Source organism: Pantherophis guttatus, chromosome 6 (genome assembly GCF_059756535.1).
Source record: "Pantherophis guttatus breed Tessera chromosome 6, ASM5975653v1, whole genome shotgun sequence".
In the NCBI taxonomy this organism is placed as follows: domain Eukaryota; kingdom Metazoa; phylum Chordata; class Lepidosauria; order Squamata; family Colubridae; genus Pantherophis; species Pantherophis guttatus.
Window position 1 is genome coordinate 4,759,383 of NC_142068.1, and position 20,199 is coordinate 4,779,581.

Here is a 20,199-nt window from a genome sequence, read left to right on the forward strand (position 1 = left end):
CATCAAAAGACGTCCCTGGTGCCCTGAAAGGTTGGGGGCCTCTGGATTAGAAGAGCCCCCCAAAGTCCCTTCCAACTCGGTTATCCTATATTCCTGTATTCCTCATCACAATTGAGCCTGGATAGCTCAACAGACTAAAAGCACTGTTATTAACATTCAGCTGCCTGCAATCATTGCAAGTTCAAATCTCGCCAGGCTCAAGGTTGACTCAGCCTTCCATCCTTTCTAAGGTAGGTAAATTGAGGACCCAGTTTGTGGGGGCAATAAGCTGACTTTGTATAAAAATATACAAAAGAATGAAGGCTATTGCTTAACGCACTGTAAGCCGCCCTGAGTCTCCGGAGAAGGGCGGCATATAAATCTAATTAAAAAAAATAAATAAATAAAAATTGGCAGCCGCAGCATTCCGTCTGCAAAATTTAGCAACCATAATTGTTTGCACTGGGGCCAAAACCGTATTCTTAGTTCCTTTCCCCTGCAACATTAGAGAAATTGGTGCTTCCGTATGTGGGAGGGAAGACATGTCTGGATTCCCAGCATCAAGCAAACAACGAGGGATCTGTTGCATTAGAAAATTACTTTAGCAACTGGGCTGATTTGTGCGAGGGTTGAATTGCAGCCTTCTGTGGGTCTGGCAAAGACTTTGGGTGGCCCGTCTCAGCTGAGGGGGGTGTGGGGGGGGGAGCGGCTGTCTGGAAACTCGAAACCCCGACGACAGAATTGATGAAGACTTTAGCCTGTGGTCGGTTCCCCCTTTGCAACCATGTAGGGGGGGGGATTCCAGTAGTGCAGGGGTGGGCCAATGTGACCCTTTTACAACCTGTGGACTTCAACTCCCAGAATTCCCGAGACAGCCAAGCTGCAGTAGTGGGATTCAAATCCCGGAGCTACCGGTTTGCTATTGGTAGCGGGTGCGCTTGCTTGCTTTGCGAGCACGTGCTTCTGCGCAGGGTGGAGCCTCCCGCAGCCACTACCGGTTTTCCCGAACCGGGAGCAACCCACCACGGGGGGGGGGGTTCCCCTTAATTTCTCCAGAAATTAATTTCTCCCCTGAGTCCTGCTGGAGAAGGACGGTATACAAATTAAAACAAATAAAATAAATAAATAAATAAATTTGGAAGGAGTCATGGACAAGGCTGGGTTTAGCCACATGGTCCTGCACCTTCCTGACGCCGTGGATGGAAAACAGCCAGCCTTCTTTCTAGAAAGTCTCTTTCTGACCCCCAGAAGTGGGTCTCGGATATCTCCCATCTCTTGAACAGTATGACTAAGAGTGGGGAAGGGACCTTGGAGGTCATCTAGTCCAACCCCCTGTTCTCTCAAGAGACCTATACTATTTCTGACAGATGGCTGTCCAGTCTCTTCTTCAAAGCCACCAGTGTTGGGTCACCCACAATTTCCGAACGCAATTTGGTTAATTCAGGGGTCAGCAACCTCTGGAGCCGCATGTGGCTCTTTCACCCCTCTGCTGCGGCTCCCTGTCACTCAAAATAGGCGTCGCAACCGCCAATGTGCGACACCCGCCGGCACGCGATTTATTGAGCTTTTCAACCCCCCCGGTAGGCCAAGCGTGGATAAATCCAAGAAAAGAAAAGTTTCAGAAGAAAACAGAACGTTTAATTCAACTACAGATGCCAGTTTTGTGGCCGCTCAAGAAATAGTCAGGCATGGGAAGAGTTTTGTGGCTCCCGGTGTTTTCTTTTCTGTGGGAAATTGGTCCAAATGGCTCTTTGAGTGTTTAAGGTTGCAGACCCCTGGGATAGGATAACAGAGTTGGAAGGCACCTTGGAGGTCTTCTAGTCCAACCCCCTGCTCCCCACATCTTCTCCGGACCAAAATGCCAAGCTCCAAGGTTAGAACTTGCCAAAGTTTGCACGTCGTTTGCGTGACGATGCCGTGACGTCTTTACATTACCTTGGCTACCTGTCCCGAGGAGATCCAACCACTTCTGTTGCTAAAGTCCCTGGACATTCTCCACCCACGTTTCCTTGACGTGAGTCAAGGTCATGAAGCTGGCATCCACCCGCAAGAGAGAGAACCCACGAGAAAAGGTGGGCAGGTTGACGGATAAGAATCAAGATCAGGTGAAGTGTTAGTAACACTTTATAAAGCCTTAGTAGGATCACGCTTGGAATACGGCATCTTGTTGTGGCTCCGTTACCTGAGCCTGTGTCATCAGCAGGAGAGGACTCCGAGAGTGAAAGAGAGGAGTTGGCAAGGCCTCCCTCTCCAGGACCCTCCTCTCTGGCAATGCCTTTGGTGTCCGCTGAAGGGCAAGAGATAGAGCTGGGGCCAAGCATGTCCACGCAGCCACAGATGGACAGTGATGAGGGTAATGAGTCTTGGCTGGATCCATGCCAGCGTCGCAGAGATAAGCGCGCGCAACAGAAGAAAAGGCGTGCCCGAGATTAGGCTGAGTCACTGGACCACACCCCACAGGGTATAAAAGGGAGCGTGGTGGCCAGTCAAACCTTGTGTCGAACAAAGCTGAAAGCTTCCACGCCATTCTGCATTGTTGGACTTTTGGCTATAGACTTTGCTGGATTATCTCTGGACTTGATTGACTCCGTAATTATTGAGCTGTTTCTTTTGATGTATCAGAAGTGGGGAGAAGTTATCTCTCCTCTTCGTAAATAATAAACTCTTGGCAGGCAGCCACTAGGTTGTTGCCAAGTTCCGTTATCATAAGGAAAAGGATTTTGCCGGCTGGTTTGGTGTTTAACTCTTGAACGTCTGTTGGTGTGTGTGCGTGTGGGTGGGGGACAGAACACATCTGGGTTTGGTCACCATGTTATAAAAAAAGATGTAGAGACTCTAGAACAGGGGTCCCCAACCTGTGGGCCACAGACCACTACCGGGCCGTGGTCTATACTCAACAGGGCTGGATGAGTGGCAGGCACCCACTCGCCCCAAAGGCTTCTCTCTTGCCTGAGTGGAGCTGCGTAGCCCAGTTTCCCTTCCCCAGCTGTGTCGCCAAGCCTCCTGCTCCCGATGCCCCAAAAGCGGAGCGGTGAGAGCAGACACTAAATGAGACGAGTGTGCCTACTCAGCTTCACGGTGTCCACTCACAAAGCATCCCTGGCCTGCTCTCGAGTTGCCATAGGCAAGGGGGATGGGAAAACGAACTTCCGAGGCAGCACGTCAGTCAAAACAAAAGCACATTCCAGCCATATCTCTGTCAAGGCTGTCTCCAGGGGTTACCCACATTGGACGGAGGGGAGTGATCTCTACAACCAGCGAAATTGCTTCGTTGGAGAATGTGACTGATGGCACACCTTGGGGGGGAGGGGGAAAACAGGGTCAGAACTGGGCCGTAAATGATGTGGGGTCAGTTGGCTTCACTTGGACTGTGCCGACATGAAGCTCCTAAGAAAAAAATGGATTTATTTTGAAGCTTGGCTCGAGGCTCATGATTTAATTAGGGCATCGGTCGGAACCCTGACACACGGACTCACCGAGGCCATCTGTGCAGGACACCCTTTTGGAGCATCGGGCAGCCTCGTTGAAGCCCAAAATTTCTGTTGCTAAGAGAAACGGTGGTTAAGTGAGTTTTCCCCCTTTTATAACATTTCTTGCCATGGCTGTTAAGTGAATATGGCTTCCCCATTGACTTTGTTTGTCAGAAGTTTGCAAAAGGAGAATCACGTGACCCCCCCTGGCACATTGCAACCGTCATAAATATGGGTCAGTTGCCCAGCGTCTGAATACCATGGGGATGGCGCAACGGTCGTTAAGTGTGAAAAACAAGCATAGGTCGCTTTTTTCAGTGCTGTTGAAACTTCAAACAGTCACTAAATAAGCTGCTGTAATTTGAGGACTACCTGTATCACATCAATATATGCCCTTCTTCTCTCAAGTGGGGGATGATGGCCCCTTGGTGACTTGTGGACTTCACCTCCCAAAATTCTTCCCAATTGGATAGACAGGCATCAAGATGAAGGACGGTTGCAGGATTTGGGTTTGGCCAGTCTAGAGAAAAGAAGGACTAGGACATGATAGCAGTCTTCCAGTATTTGAGGGGCAGCCAGAAAGAAGAGGGGGGGTCAATTTATTTTCCAAAGCACCTGAAGGCAGGACAAGAAGCAACGGATGGAAACTAATCAAAAAGAAAAGCAACCTGGAATTAAGAAGAAACTTTGTAAAAGTGTGGACAATTAACCGGTGGAACAGCTTGCCACCAGAAGTTGCGGGTGCTTCATCTCTGGAGGCTTTTAAGAAAGAGATTTAACAAACATTTCTCTGAAATGGGATATAGGATTTCTTGCTTGAGAAGGGGGCTGGACTAGAAGACCTCCAAGGCCCCTTCCAGCTCTATTCCGGTGGAAGATACGGCTGAGCAGTTGGGTCATTGCAAATCATCTGTGGTAGGACAATGCTTTTTTTCCCAGACACTCTGCCTTTTGGTCTCTTTTTCTTGGAGGACTAACTAAAATGGGTCATCCCACTTGATTTATGAGCCTCTACAACTCATTAACTGCCCCACTAGCCTAGTTAACTATATGGAGGGAGCAAGACCACTGAATGGAAGAGTCAAGAGTGATTACCTATTTTTTTTTTCCTCTGTTCTTGCTCCGATTAATGCATCCAATACTCAAGTCAACACATTTGCTGAGACTGGAAGCCATCACACAAACACGTGCCAACTGCGTTTGCTACACAAGCAGCATTTGTTACCTGCCAAAGCCAAGGGATGAGTTTGTCGCTCTTTGGTAAGAATGACGCCCAACTCTGCTATTGATGATGGACGCTTTAGATCTGAAGTCTCCAAACTTGGAAACGTTTTAAGATTTGTGGACTTCAATTCCCAGAATTTCTCAAACAGCCATGTTGGCTGGGGCATTCTGGGAGTTGAAGGACACAAGTCTTAAAATCTGGCTCGGGGATTCTGGGAGTTGAAGGCCACAAGTCTTAAAATCTGGCTCGGGGATTCTGGGAGTTGAAGGCCCAAGTCTTAAAATCTGGCTCGGGGATTCTGGGAGTTGAAGGACACAAGTCTTAAAATCTGGCTGGGGCATTCTGGGAGTTGAAGGACACAAGTCTTAAAATCTGGCTGGGGAATTCTGGGAGTTGAAGGACACAAGTCTTAAAATCTGGCTCGGGGATTCTGGGTGTTGAAGGACACAAGTCTTAAAAGTTAGCTGGGGCATTCTGGGAGTTGAAGGACACAAGTCTTAAAATCTGGCTGAGGAATTCTGGGTGTTGAAGGACACAAGTCTTAAAAGTTAGCTGGGGCATTCTGGGAGCTGAAGGCCACAAGTCTTAAAGGCTGGCTGGGGGATTCTGGGAGTTGAAGGCCACAAGTCTTAAAATCTGGCTGGGGGATTCTGGGAGTTGAAGGCCACAACTCTTAAAGGCTGGCTGGGGCATTCTGGGAGTTGAAGGCCACAAGTCTTAAAATCTGGCTGGGGGATTCTGGGAGTTGAAGGCCACAACTCTTAAAGGCTGGCTGGGGCATTCTGGGAGTTGAAGGCCCAAGTCTTAAAATCTGGGGAATTCTGGGAGTTGAAGGCCACAAGTCATAAAGTTGCCATGTTTGGAGATCCCTGCCTTAAATCCTGATCCTTATTGTTGATGTAAGAAACGCCTCCCCTGCCATCACGACAGATTTAAATCCAACAACCTTTAATTCTGTTCCCATCTTTACAAGTGTCCAAAGAAAGGCAGCCGTCACAGAGTTTTCCAAAGCCACCTGGCGCCAAGGAACCTTCTGGCTGCCAAACTCCCAAGATGGGAGGACCCAGACTCAGCTTCATATTCTTCGGTTGTTGACAAGTCGTTCTCTCGGGAGTCCACAAAAGCAGCACAGAGGGGACACCGCTCGATGGAAGCTCTCGGCTAGGACCACGGAGCTGGGCCTTAACCCTGCTGCACGGTTATCGTGCGTTGGGAGGCATCGCAGCAACCCGGCCTGGGAAGAAAAGGTTGGGGAGATGTGGAACCCCAACTTCAGCCAAGAATATTGCTGGTTGATATTCAGTTCGCCTTCACCTCGATCCTTGAGGGCCACCTCCGCCTGGTGTTCCATCAACCACCAATCCTTGCCCACAGTGGACAACAGACAACCCTGCTTTACAGCTGAGTGCTAGTAACGGCACTCACCCCATGCACTAGCAGCGTGGGGCCGAGTCCGTGGGTCAGGATCTCCAGTTGTTCCAAATATCTAGGGTATAAATTAGTGTCCGCGGGAGGACGGGGCAGGTAAAGGAAGCGGACAGTAGGACTGGAACTCTGTTGGAGAATGAGCTGGTTAACCGCAGTCAAATACTCGTCGGAAACCGACGTTATGTTGCTGGAGAAGTTGAGGGCGCCGTCCGCTGAGTCTTCCTGGCGGCTGTGCCAATGGAGAGCAACCACGCTGTCCCACAGCACCAGCTGGACTTTCGCCTGGATGCGCAGGTCCTTCAGAAGCTGCCGCAGCTTGTCCTCCTGGCCCTGGGGGCTGGTGCAACTCTGCACGCAGAGGAAGAGACGCAAGCGAGCCCGTTGCCACGACCGGGTCATGGCCAGGACGCAGGCCATCTGTAACAAGAAGAGGCTGCTGGTGTCGACGTAGCGGGCGCTGTCGGGGCGCAAAAGGTTGATGGGCCAGACGTCGATGAGAGGTTGGGCTCGCCACCCGACGGACTGAGGCAGCTGGAGCTGGTCGAAGTAGCGGGCCAGAAGGACATTGCGCGACATCTTCATGGCGTCGCAGATGATGGCCACGTACTCCCGGGAAGACAGTTGCTTGGGGCCTCCGTAGGTCCAGACGGGAGGGAAGTCGTGCCAAATTGCCTCGTCTCTGCTGAAGGCTGTGGGTTGGGACAAGTTGTCGAGTGGGGGGGCGTTGTCGTAGAAGCCCAGCGCGATGGTGTTAGGCCTCATGCCTCCTGGAGGACGAGGAGACAGAACAGGAGCTGGATTTTATGCTTATATTCTTATACTTCTTATTTTTTATGCGTTTCTTCGACATCTTTTCATTTTATACTTATTCTTCTACACCAGCGATGGCTAACCTTTCTGCCATCACGTGCCAGGAGGGGGTGGGCGGGGGAGGTTCACACGCATGTGTGCCCACACCCATAATTCTATGCGCCCCGCCCTGCACATGCGGGCGCAACCCCCTCCCACCCCCGCTCCTGGCACACGATGGCCCGGTAGGCCCGTTTTTCTTTTTCACCTGGCTCCAGATCCTCTCTATGCATCTGGGGAGGGCGAAAACAGCCTCCCTCCTGCCCCAGGCCCTCCGGAGGCAGGAAACAGCCTGTTTCCCTACTTCTGGTGGGCCCAGAAGGCCCGAAAATCAGCTGGCCAGCGGGCGCATGCACGCCAGAGCTGAGCTGGCGTGCCCACTGATATGGCTATGCGTGCCACCTGTGGCACACATGCCATAGGTTCGCCGTCACGGTTCTATACTATCTTATATGGGTAGTCCTTGACTTACAACAGTTTGTTTAGTGACTGTTAGAAGTTACAACGGCCCTAATAAAAGTGGCATATGACCGTTTTTCACCCTTACGACCGTTGCAGCGTCTCCAAGGTCATGTGATCAAAATTTGTACACTTAGCAACTGACTCATATTTTTGACGGTTGCTGTGTCACGGGGTTCATGTGATCCCCTTTTGTGAAGCCAGATTCACTTAACAACCATGTCACTAATTTGACCACCGCAGTGACTCACTTAATAACTATGGCAAGAGAGGTCGTAAAATGGGGCAAACCCCCCTTAGCAAATGTCTCGGTTAGCAATGGAAATTTTGGGCTCCATTGTGGTCATAACTCGAGGACTACCTGTGCTTAAACTTTTATATTTCTTATACTTTTATATTTTTATACTTCTTATACTGTTTATTCTTAATTTATTTGGCCAAATGTAGTTAGACCCACAAAGAATTTGTCTCCAGTACAAAAGCAACCAATGTACTTGCAAAACAACAGTGTATAATAATAATAATAGTGCCAAAGTGTACAGCCAAATAAAAAGAAGTAAAAAAAAAACCCTTAGTACAGGTAGTTCTCAACTTATGACCACAATAGAGCCCAAACATTTCTATTTCATTTCATTTCAAATCTTTATTGTCCGCGCACAACATATGTGCAATGAGATTGGTTATTTCTAAGTGAGTCAGTTAAGTCATATATCCCTCGTTTTAAGACCTTTCCTGCCCCGGTTCTTAAGTGAATCACTGCAGTTGCTAAGTTAATAACATGCTTGTAAAGTGAATCTGGCTTCCCCGTTGACTTTGCTTGTCAGAAGAAGTTCGTAAAAGGGGATCGCGTGACCTCCTGCATATCGCCACCGTCGTAAATATGAGTCAGTGGCCAATTTCGAGCATGGGGATGCCGCCACGGTCACAAGTGTGAAAAAAATAGTTTACAAGTCACTTTCTTCAGGGCTGTTACAACTTCAAACAGTCACTAAATGAAAGGTTGTAAGTCGAGTTGAGATCAAGTAACCATATACAGTGAGTAGGTTGGCAGGTCTGTGCATGACAAAAATGCAAATATTGGTGTGGGTTTGCTCTGAAGACCCACCTCAGTGAATCAGAGGGGAAATATTAATGCATCACATTAATTTCAAAATCTAAGTGGTCCAGACAAGTAAACCTCTGGGGGGGGGGGAGTTTTTAACCCCAAACAATTCATTTCACCCTTCTGTGGCCAGACAAGAGAGCAAAAACCCTGAATTGGAACAGACAGGGTCGATCAAGTCATCAGGAGCACGTTACTTATGTACATTATTTCATCAATTTATTTGGCTGCTGTTAAAGCAACTGTCAAGGTCTCTGAGGAGCCGAGTTCAGGTTCTGCCAGGGCTCGGAAAGAGGTCAGCCGGCCAGGGGAGAGGATCCCATTAGGCAGTGGTGCAGTGGTGGGTTCCTCCCGGTTCGGTCCGGTCCGGCCGAGCCGGTAGCGGTGACGATATGACGTCACCGAACCGGTTCTCCCCCCCCCGCCCTCCCACGTTATTCTGACCTTTTATTTGGTCCCACCCCCAATCTATTGCTGCCTCCTGAGTCCCAGCTGATGACTAGAGGGAAAAAAAACTGTTTAAACTCTTGCCGCGGGGCTTCAAAGGGCCGCCCTACAGCTGATCAGTGTTAAAAGCAAACAAATGAGTCGGGTCGTAAGTGCGAGGACTGGTTGTAAGTGCGAGGACCTTCCAGAAATGGCTCTGACCAGCTAGCCACACCCACCTAGTCACATGACCTCCAAGCCACACCCACAAAATAAGCCACGCCCACAGAACCGGTAGTAAAAAAAATTTAGAACCCACCCCTGCAGTGGTGGGATTCAAATAATTTAACAACCGGTTCTCTGCCCTAATGACCGGCTGGGTGGGCGTGGCCATGGTGGGTGTGGCCAGGGATGTGTGACAGGCAGCACTCGACCTCCTGCACTCCCCTCGGAGAAAAAAACGGGCCACAGGGAGGGGGGCACCGCACCCCACTCACACACACACCCTGTTTTGGGCCTAGGAGGCCTCCCTGAAGCCTCCTGGGAGCAAAAAGAGGCCGGGGGGTATAGCGCCCCCCCCGTGCCCCATTTTGGGCCTAGGAGGCCCCCCTCCACTTACATGGGAGCCAAAATGGGGCGCGTGGGAACTCCTGGAAGGGGTAGGAAGGGGCGGGGCCAGCCAGCAATTTAACTACCGATTTGCCCAAACCGGCTGAATCCCACCTGTGTGCCTATTTCATTTGGGAGGCAAATAACTTCCCAAAATTTCAGAGGGTTTCCATGTCTGACGGGACAAAAGCTCAACTCTCTGAAAATAGGGGTCAACCTATTCTCCAAATCCCCTGAAGGCAGGACGAGAAGCGATGGATGGAAACTAATCAAGGAGAAAAGCAACCTGGAACTAAGGAGAAACATCCTAAGAGTGAGAACAATTAGCCAGTGGAACTGCTTGCCTCCAGAAGTTGTGGGTGTAAAAACCACACTGAAGGTTTTTTAAAGAAGATATTGGATACTCATTTGTCTGACGCGGTACAGGGTCTTCTGCTTGAGCAGAAGACCTCCAAGGTCCCTTCCAACAAAGTCATTCTGTTAAAATCTGCCCTTACAGAATGGATTTAGCTTATTAAACAGGAATTTAGAGGTGGTTTTTTGTTAAAAAGTTGAAGCTGGAGGAAAAGTGACCACCCAGAAATCCAAGGTTACCTACCCAGTCCCGAGATGAAGAGCAGCTGCTGTGTGCCGTGCCGCACTGAACTGGCGAGCGTCAGGTTGACGAAGGCTTTGATATTCAACCGGTCCACCAGCTGCAGCCAGGAGTCCGACTGGTCCGGCAAGGGATCAGATGGCAGGCAGTCTGGGGACAAGCAGAGACGGTCAATCTCAGGGGCCGGCCCAACAGAGGAAAAGGACAAAGACGCCTGTCAGACTTCGATGCTATCTCAAAATAAATGAATTTCCAAACTGCCAATCTTTAAGGAAATCTTTTCTTTAATTGAGCACAGCCACCGGATCACGACTCGATGGGGACAAGACTGACCTTTTGCCCCCCAATCCCTCCCTTTCCGATCCCCAAATCTCTGCTTCTCATTGGCTATCTTCCAAGTCATTCTTCAGACTTCTTGTCTCGTCATTTCCCAGGAATGTCTCCCCCCTTCATTTCCACGACAACCCGACTTCAAAGGGATTTAGCAGGCAAAAGTTCAGAGCTTATCTCTCTCTCTCCTCTGCTCTCTATGCCAGCGTCGAAACGCTGACAACGCCATTATTCGAGACATTTTCTACTTGGTGAAAGTTGCCAATTTGGTTGGCTTTAAAATAGCGTTTCCCAACCTAGGTAATTTTAAGCTACCGGTATGCCAGCAGGGGAATTCTGGGAATTGAAGTCCATACTTGTCGAAGTTCAAAAATTCTTTAAATTGACGTTACAATGCTGGATTAGGAATAGGGCCATCTGGATTCAAGCTTCCTCGTGGAAGTTTCCTGGGCAATTTGGGGTGAAGCTCTTTCCTACATCGCAGGGTCATCGTGGGAGAAAGTACTGCTTGGGCCTTTGGGTGGATTTACAAAATGAGTTCTAATTTTATCCCAACAAATAAAACCCCAGCCCTTTGGATAGGGGTTCAAATACTACAGGCTATGTTAAATCTGGTTTTTATTTTTCCGGATCCAGGTATGTGATGCTGGTAAATCCATTCCTTCTTTGCCTGAAAAGAAGCTTACGTTTTCTCTGCTATCGTTTGAGGTCTAATCTTTATAGCAGCCTCCTAAAATATTATTCCCACGGTCTCTGTTTCACCAACCTTCATTGAAAGGCATCTCCTGGTGTACAGGTAATCCTCGATTTACAATTATTTGTTTAGTAACCCACTCAAAGTTACAATGGCACTGAAAAAAAGTTGACCATTGCAGTGTTACGGGATCGGGTGATCCCCTTCGTGATCTTCTGGCAAGTAAAATCAATGGGGGAAGCCCGGGGGTGAAATGTAAAATTTGTTACTACTGGTTCTGTGGGCGTGGCTTGGTGGTAGTGGGTGTGGCCAAAAAATTCTTAAAAAAACTTTTCAAAGCATTTTTTCTAATGCTCTGAAAAGCCTCTGCCGATCAGGCAGCTCAGCTGGGATCGTCAGAGACTTTTCAAAGCATTTTTTTAACCACCTCTCCGGCCAAGAGGTTGCAGAAAAAAATGCTTTGAAAAGCCTCTGACGATCCCAGCTGAGCCGCGCGATCATCAGAGGCTTTTTTTTTTTTTACTTTTAAAAGCATTTTTTCGTCGGAAGAGGTTGTAGAAAAAAATGCTTTTAAAAGTAAAAAAAAAAAGCCTCTGATGATTGCGCGGCTCAGATGGGCATGGGGGGGGGGCAGGGATTTTTGCTACCGGTTCTCAGAACCACTCGCCGCCATAGCTACCGGATCGGGCGATCTGGTCTGAACCGGGAGCATTTCACCCCTGGGGAAGCCAAATTCACTTGACAACTATGTTACTGATTTAACAACTGCGGCGATTCACTTAGCAACAGTGGCAAGAAAGGTCGTAAAACGGGGCAAAATAATCACTCGACAACTGCCTCGTTTAGCAACAGGAATTTGGGGGCGGGGGCTCAATTATGGTCGTAAGTCGAGGACTGCCTGTGGCACAATGCCAGATTTCTCATTTGCCGCAAGTGGCATTGATGGCTTTACCGTGTGGGCAAAGGAGAAGCAGAAGACGGTTTGTTCTGCCAGCTCTCACGGGCTGTTCCCAAGCCCTGAAACTTTTTCTGATCCCCCTTTCTAGGACCCAAACGAGGTGCCCCCGCCCCCAATTCTCTGCAACTTGCACGATTTGCGTGCACTTGCTTAGATTTGATCTGAGTCTTTCCCTCCCTCCCTTCCCCCTCCCCCCTCTCTATGTTTTGGTCTAGGTTAAAAAAAAAAGAAAAGAAAGAAATTAGCAACCCTCCTCCCACAACTCCCCCCTTTTTTTCGGGGGGGGGGCAAATATCCATTAGTTACCATGGAAACCCAAATAGCTCCAGGAGGGGCCCCCTTTGCAGCCTTCACAAAAGCATCTGAGAAATCAATTTGTAGTACAAAGGATGAGAGTTCGGCAAAAGGAAGGAACGCTGGGATCTATCCAGCCAGCTGGAGTCTCTTTGCCTTGAAAGGGCTGTGCATGGACTGCTGGATCCCGGCTGCAAAATTTGGAGCCACCACTAGGTGGCAGTACAGAGAGACTGGTGTCTGTCTGGTGCCATCTGGTGATGCCCAGAGATCTGCAGTCTAGAGTGTTGGAGTACAGGTAGTCCTCGATGTACGACTGCAATTGAGCCCAAAATCTACATTGTTTAAGTGAGAAATTCGTTCAGTGAGTTTTGCCCCCTTTTACGACCTTTCTGGCCACAGTTGTTAAGTGAATCATTTGCAGTTGTTAAATTACTAACCTGGCTGTTAAGCGAATCTGCCTTCCCCATTGACTTTGCTCATCAGAAAGCTGCAAAAGAGGATGGCGAGAGGCCGAAACACCGTCATAAATAGGAGTCCATTGCCAAGCATCTGAATTTTGATCATGGGACAAGAAGGAATGCAGCAATGATTGTTAGGTATGAGGGTTAGGCCCTCACTTTTTTGAGGGCCGTTGTAACTCCCAACGGTTACTAAACGAACTGTTGTAAGTGGAGGACTACCTGTAAGATTACGTTTGGAAAATTGTCCCGATGTCTCCATCCTGTCCGTGTGAAATGGTCCTTGCTAGGTGTCAACAATCTAGTATTTCTCAACCTCAGCCATTTTATGAGGTGTGGACTTCAACTCCCAGAATTCCCCAGCCAGCCTTTAAGCCATATGGACTTCAACTCCCAGAGTTGCTGACTGGGGAATTCTGGGAGTTGAAGTCCACACCTCATAAAATGGCTGAGGTTGAAAAATACCTGTCCAATCTTGAAGGGAGACCTCATGGGATCATCTGGCTGGACCTCTGATGACCTCTTACTCTTTCTCCCACCATCTCCTTACCCAGATCCGCCAACTCTACGTGGCCGAGCACGTACAAGCCGCTTTTCTTGAGGTCGTTGATGAAACGGATGAGTTGGAGGGAAGTCCGTGGATTCCGCACCATCAGCAACACTTGGGGGCGCCAAAATTTGACGTGTTCCTTGCGGCTGTCCAACAGCAGCAGGTACTTGCGGACCTGGGTGCGAAAGAAGCGCAAGGGTCAGATAGAACAAAAAGGGGCAGGATTCCTTTGTCAAATCCTGAGTTTATTCAGAGGTCTTTTCCTCTAGATTAGTATTTCTGAACTTCTGAAACTTTAAAGACATATAGACTTCAACTCCCAGAATTCCCCAGCCAGCAATTCTGGGAGTTGAAGTCCATACATCTTAAAGTTCCAATAGACTGAGAAAAATGGATCTAAATGAACTGCAGCCCCAAAGACTATCCAGGCTGAGGATGATGGGAACTGTTGTCCCATCATCTTTCTTTCTTTCTTTTACTAGATTTATATACCGCCCTACTCCCGAAGGACGGTGAACAGGCACAAAAATAAAATACATAAATACTAAAATTTAAAAGCAAAAATAAAACCAGATTAAACAATTTAGCCCGAGACAAATTTAAAACATCCCAATAATTTAAAAAAACAGATTTAAAATTTTCAATTTAAAAGAAAAGGGGGGAAAAATCATGAAGGATTATGCATCGCTCTACAATTTTAACAGGTAGAAGATGACAATCAAGTTCCAAGAGATTATTTCAGATGATGTGTAAATTTAATAGCAATTCAACACATATTTTTGCAATAGTCCTTGGCTTACAACCATTCCTTTAACGACTGTTTGGCTAGTCCAGTGAAGAGAAGTACCAGGGGTGACATGACAGCAATCTTCCAATATTTGAGGGGCTGACCCAGAGAGGAGGAAGGGGGTCAAGCTATTTTCCAAAGCACCCAAAGGCCAGACAAGGAATAATGGATGGGAACTGACCAAGGAGAGATTCAACCTAGAAATAAGGAGAATTTTTTTCTGACTGTGAGAACAATCAACCGATGGAACAGAAGTTGCCTTCAGAAGTTGTGGGAGCTTCTTCACTGGAGGCTTTCAAGAAGAGACTGGACTGCCATCTGTCAGAAATGGTGTAGGGTCTCCTGCTTGGATGTGGGCTGGACTAGATGACCTCAAGGCCCCTTCCAACTCTGTTATTCTGTATTCTACCATTTGAAGTTACAACGGCACTGAAAAAAAATTACTTATGTTTTTCACACTTCACGACCGTTGCAGCATCTCCACTTGGTCACATGATCAAAATTCGGATGCTTGGCAACTGATTTAGGACGGTTGCAGTGTCCTGGGATCATGTGATTCTGGACTTCGCACGTTCACAAAATGAACTGTCGTAAATCGAGGATTACCTGTATACAGCACACCTTTCCAAGTTTCAGCCCCTTTTCGGCGTTCGTGCAGCACAAAGAACCGTAAGCTGTGCCAATGGGCACCGTTTACCGCAATAAACAAACGAATACAGGTAATCCTCGACTTACAACAATTTGTTTAGTGACCATTCAACGTTACAAGGTACTGAAAAAAGGGACTTACGACCATTTTTCACACTTACGACCGTTTGCAGCATCCTCATGGTCACGTGACCAAAATTCAGATGCTTGACAGTTGGTTCATATTTAGTGTCCCCGGGATGTGTGTGTGTGTGTGTGTGTGTGTGTGTGTGTGTGTGTGTGTGTGTGTCATGTGATCTGTTTTGCGACCTTCTGACAACCAAAAGTCAACGGGGAAGCCAGATTCACTTAAGAACCGTGTGACTAATTTAAGAACTGCCATGATTCACCTAACAACTATGGCAAAAAAGGTCGTAAAATGGGGCAAAACTCCCTTAATAAATGTTTCACTTAGAAAAACGTAAATTTTAGGCTCAATTGTGGTTTTAAGTCAAGGACTACCTGCACAAGTCTAATCCAGTGGTGAAATCTAAAATTTGTTACTACCGGTTCTGTGGGCGTGGCTTGGTGGTAATGTGACTGGGTAGGCGTGGCCAATTTTTTTTTTTTTTACTTTTAAAATCATTTTTTCTACAACCTCTTCGGTGAAGAGGTTGTAAAAAAATGCTTTCAAAAGGTTCTCAGATCCCAGCTGAGTTGCCTGATGGGCAGAGGCTTTTTTTCTTTTAAATGCTTCTGCCGATCAGGCAACTCAGCTGGGATCGTCAGAGGCTTTTAAAAGAAAAAAAGGTTTTTTTTCTTTTAAAAGCCTTTGACGATCCCAGCTGAGCCGCACGATCATCAGAGGGCTTTTTTTTTTTTACTTTTAAAAGGACTTTTTCGGCCGAAGAAGTTGTAGAAAAAATGCTTTTAAAAGTAAAAATAAAAGAAAAGCCTCTGATGATTGCATGGCTCAGCTGGGCATGGGGGGGGGGGCAGGGATTTTTGCTACCGGTTCTCCGAACCACCTGCCTCCATCGCTACCGGATCGGGCGATCCGGTCCGAACAGGGAGCATTTCACCCCTGGTCTAATCCCAAAATAATAAAAATGAGCAAGGGGAAGGCCTCCATCTGCTTTTAATCTGAGCGAGTTAAATAGGTTGCACAACTACAACCTTGGCTTCCATTTCTGATCGTTTGCCTTCAGGTTTCTCCTCTCGGTTGGCTCCTTTGCAAATCAGCCAGGTAAGGAAGATAAATGGAACCCAATGTCTGCCTGTCAAGATCCTGGATCAGTTGGAGAAAATGCTGGCTGAGTGGGTGGGTGGGTGGGAGAAATAAAGAGGGGTGCCAGCCAGTGACAGACAGCGCCATATGCTGGAGGTTCTGCCTGGATGGGTGGGAGACGACTGGGGGTGCCCCAGTCTGAATCGACAGCAGCTACCAGCTTGGCAGCAAGAGGGAGGGAGGGAGGGAGAGAAGCAGACGGGGGCCCAATCACCGCCCAACAAGTTGCTTTCCTAGATGGGCCCTTTTCCTTCCTTCTTTCTTCTCTCTCTCCCTCTCCTTCCTTCCTTCCTCCCCTCCTCCTTCTCTCCCTTTCCTTTCCTCTCTCTCCCTCCCTCCTTCCTTCCTTCCTTTTCTTCCTTCCCTTTCCTGTTTCCTCCCTCCCTCCCTTTTCCTTCCTTCTTTCCTCTCTCTCTCCCTCTCCTTCCTTCCTTCCTCCCCTCCTTCTCTCCCTTTCCTTTCTCCCCCTCCCTCCCTCCTTCCTTCCTCCCATCCTTCCCCTTTCCTGTTTCCTCCCTCCCTCCCTTTTCCTTCCTTCTTTCCTCTCTCTCTCCCTTCCTTCCTTCCCTCCTTCTCTCCCTTTCCTTTCCTTTCTCCCCCTCTCTCCCTCCTCCCTTCCTCCCATCCTTCCTTCCTTTCCTTCCTTCCCCTTTCCTGTTTCCTCCCTCCCTCCCTCCCTTCTTTCCTCTCTCTCCCTCCCTTCCTTCCTTCCTCCCCTCCTTCTCTCCCTTTCCTTTCTCCCCCTCCCTTCCTCCCATCCTTCCTTCCTTTCCTCCCTTCCCCTTTCCTGTTTCCTCCCTCCCTCCCTCCCTTTTCCTCTCTCTCCCTCCCTTCCTTCCTTCCTCCCCTCCTTCTCTCCCTTTCCTTTCTCCCCCTCCCTCCCTCCCTTCCTCCCATCCTTCCTTCCTTCCCTTCCTTCCCCTTTCCTGTTTCCTCCCTCCCTTTTCCTTCCTTCTTTCCTCTCTCTCCCTCTCCTTTCTCCCTCCCTCCCCTCCTTCTCTCCCTTTCCTTTCCTCTCTCTCCCTCCCTCCCTCCTCCCTTCCTTCCTTCCTCCCATCCTTCCTTACTTCCCTTCCTTCCCCTTTCCTGTTTCCTCCCTCCCTCCCTTCTTTCCTCTCTCTCCCTCCCTTCCTTCCTTCCTCCCCTCCTTCTCTCCCTTTCCTTTCTCCCCCTCCCTCCCTCCCTTCCTCCCATCCTTCCTTCCTTCCCTTCCTTCCCCTTTCCTGTTTCCTCCCTCCCTCCTTCCCTTTTCCTTCCTTTCCTCTCTCTCTCCCTCTCCTTTCTCCCTCCCTCCCCTCCTTCTCTCCCTTTCCTTTCTTTCCTCTCTCAACCTCCCTCCCTCCTTCCTTCCTCCCATCCTCTTCTCCATTTCCTTTCCTTTCCTCTCTCCCTACTCTTCCTTTCTTCCCTACCGCCCCCCCCCCCAACCTCCCATTTCCAAACTAGCGCCTGCCTTATCTTTTGTGTTCCCCTTCCCCGAATGAACTGTAAGCTCAAAGAAGCATCCAAAGCCTCAGCTTCTCTGTCTCGGATTATTTTCTCTCTGCCTCCTTTCCTGCTCGGTATAAATTTATGCAAAGGCCTTTCAAAAAAAAAAAAAACCCACCCCTCAACGCCGAACACTGCTGCAGACGTGTGATGGAAATGACATTAAAAAAAATAAGAAAAGGGGGGGAGGGAGGGAGGGGCTGAGCATATCTGGCTGACAAAGTCGCCCCCGCCTAGACTTCGCCAAGGCTCTGCTTAGGATCTTACAACCAGGAGGAATTGTGGTCTTGGAGCCCAGCCAGGCCCCCTTCAACCCGGAGATCCCTGCTTTGTTCGGAGCCCCTCCGTTCCCAACTGACAGCTGTCCAGTCCTCCGTTGAAGATTTGCAGCCAGAGAATGACTGCCTGGATCTCTAGGTAATTGCTTTTATTGTCCTGGCCTTATCCTCAAAAGGTTTCTTATACCGTCCAGCTGAACTCTCTTGACTTGCAAAAATGCCCTCTCCCCCCCTATTTACCTGGCCCTTCGGAGCAGGAGGACGGGAACAGACTCAGTTTGAGTTCTCCGTGCCATGGAAATTTAGGTGCGTGCTAGTCCTCGACTTACCACGGTTCGTTTTAGAGGCCGTTCGAAGTCACAGCGGCCCTGAAAAAGCGACCCAGGGCCGCTTTTCACACTTACGACCACTGCATTGCCACATCCCCCCACGGTTACGTGATCAAAATTCGGACACTCGGCCATTGACTCATATTTAGGACCGTTGCAGTGTCCCGAGATCGTGCGATCTCCTTTTGTCGACTTTCTGACAAGCCACGTCAACGGAGAAGCCAGATTCACTGTTACAACCGTGTGACTAACGGCGGCGATTCACTTAACAACGGTGGGCAAGGAAGGTCGTAAAATGGAGCAAGATTCACTGAAGAACTAATCTCGCCGAGCGACAGATTGTAGTCGTAAATCGAGGACTACCTACATTTGTCAAATCCCAGGAATGAATTGCCTCGGCATATAAAAAATATGGACCGATGATGTCTGAGGAGTTCCGTTTCACCAACCTCGAGGTTATCGAAAGGAAAACCGGTCGCAATTTTTCTTTTTCCTTTGTGCAGCGCTCCAGACATGACCTCCCTTGCTCTGTATTGTTTGTGTGCGTGTGTGATTGTTTTCATGTGTGTGTGGCAGCAGCCGAAAAAGCTAATACAATCCTTGGTTGTATAAGAGACGTAGAATCAAAATCACGTGAAGTATCAGTACCGTTTTATAAAGCCTTAGTAAGACCTCACCTGGAATGCTGCGTCCAATTTTGGTCACCACGTTACAAAAAAGATGTTGAGACTTTGGAAAAAGTGCAGAGAAGAGTAACTAAGAGGATTAAAAGCCTGGAGACTAAAACATACAAAGAACGGTTGCAGGATTTGGGTTTGGCTAATCTAGAGAAAAGAAGGACTGGGGGGACGGGACATGATAGCAGTCTTCCAGTATTTAAGGGGCTGCCACAAATAAGAGGGAGTCAAGCTATTCTCCAAAGCACCTGAAGGCAGGAGAAGAAGCAACGGATGGAAACTAATCAAGGAGAGAAACAACCTGGAATTAAGGAGAAACTTCCTAACAGTGAGGACAATTAACTAAAAGAATAGCTTGCCTTCAGAAGTTGTAGGTGCTTGTTGGAAGTGTGAGGCAGTGCCAGGGACCTTTTATCACATGTGGTGGGAGTGCCCAAAAGCTGAAAAATTCTGGCATCAGATAAGACAATGGATAGAGGAGATTCTAATGCAAAATATAGAAGCAAAACCGGAATTCTTTTTACTGGGTATTATTGAGGGCCAATACAACAAGAGCACAATTTACCTAATGTTACACATTCTAACAGCAGCAACAGCTTTTGCACAAAAATGGAAAAACAAAGAGACCCCCCCACAGAAGAAGAAGTGTTAGCTAAAATATTAATTTGCACGGAAATGGACAGACTGACCTTGGAACTTAAAGATAAGAATGAATCAGAGTATTATGAAATCTGGAGCAAATTTTATTATTGGCTGGAAAGGAGGAGAAAATGCTGGGATATAGGACCATTGACGAGTAAAACGCTTGGAAGTTTTTATGCTAATTTGTTATGCTAGATAGGATTGAATTAGATATCGAAATAATCTATACGGATGAAAGAACGTATGTATTTCAAATGTGATAATTAGTGTAAATATGTATAGAGATAAGGAAGTGTATTAATTAATTATATGATAAAATCTGGTGAAAATGTTTGAAGACATGGAGATGTCACGCTCTGTCCATTGTTTTTAATTTGTATTATAAATAAAAAACTTTTTTTTAAAAAAAAAAACAGAAGTTGTAGGTGCTTCATCACTGGAGGTTTTTAAAACTGCACAGCCACCTGTCTGAAATGGTAGAGACTCTATACCAGTGGTGGGTTCCTCCCGGTTCGGTCCGGTTCGGCCGAGCCGGTAGCGGTGACGATATGACGTCACCGAACTGGTTCTCCCACCCCTGCCTTCCCACCCCCCCACACCCATGTTATTCTTACCTTTTATTTGGCTCCACCCCCAATCTATTGCTGCCTCCTG

At 48.1% G+C, this 20,199-nt stretch overlaps 1 protein-coding gene across 1 annotated transcript in view; it reads right to left on the reverse strand.

Moving 5' to 3' along the window:
* Positions 1 to 5,605: 5,605 nt before the first annotated feature.
* The window catches only part of LOC117658614 (solute carrier family 12 member 9-like), a 143,169-nt gene continuing 128,575 nt past the window's right edge, over positions 5,606 to 20,199 (reverse strand). The window contains exons 11-13 of the mRNA XM_060684951.2: positions 13,430 to 13,604; positions 10,146 to 10,292; positions 5,606 to 6,869 (exon numbers count right to left, since the gene is read on the reverse strand). Coding sequence (XP_060540934.2) covers positions 6,070 to 6,869; positions 10,146 to 10,292; positions 13,430 to 13,604 — 1,122 coding nt within the window. The 3' untranslated portion in view covers positions 5,606 to 6,069. The remainder of the gene's footprint in view (positions 6,870 to 10,145; positions 10,293 to 13,429; positions 13,605 to 20,199) is intronic.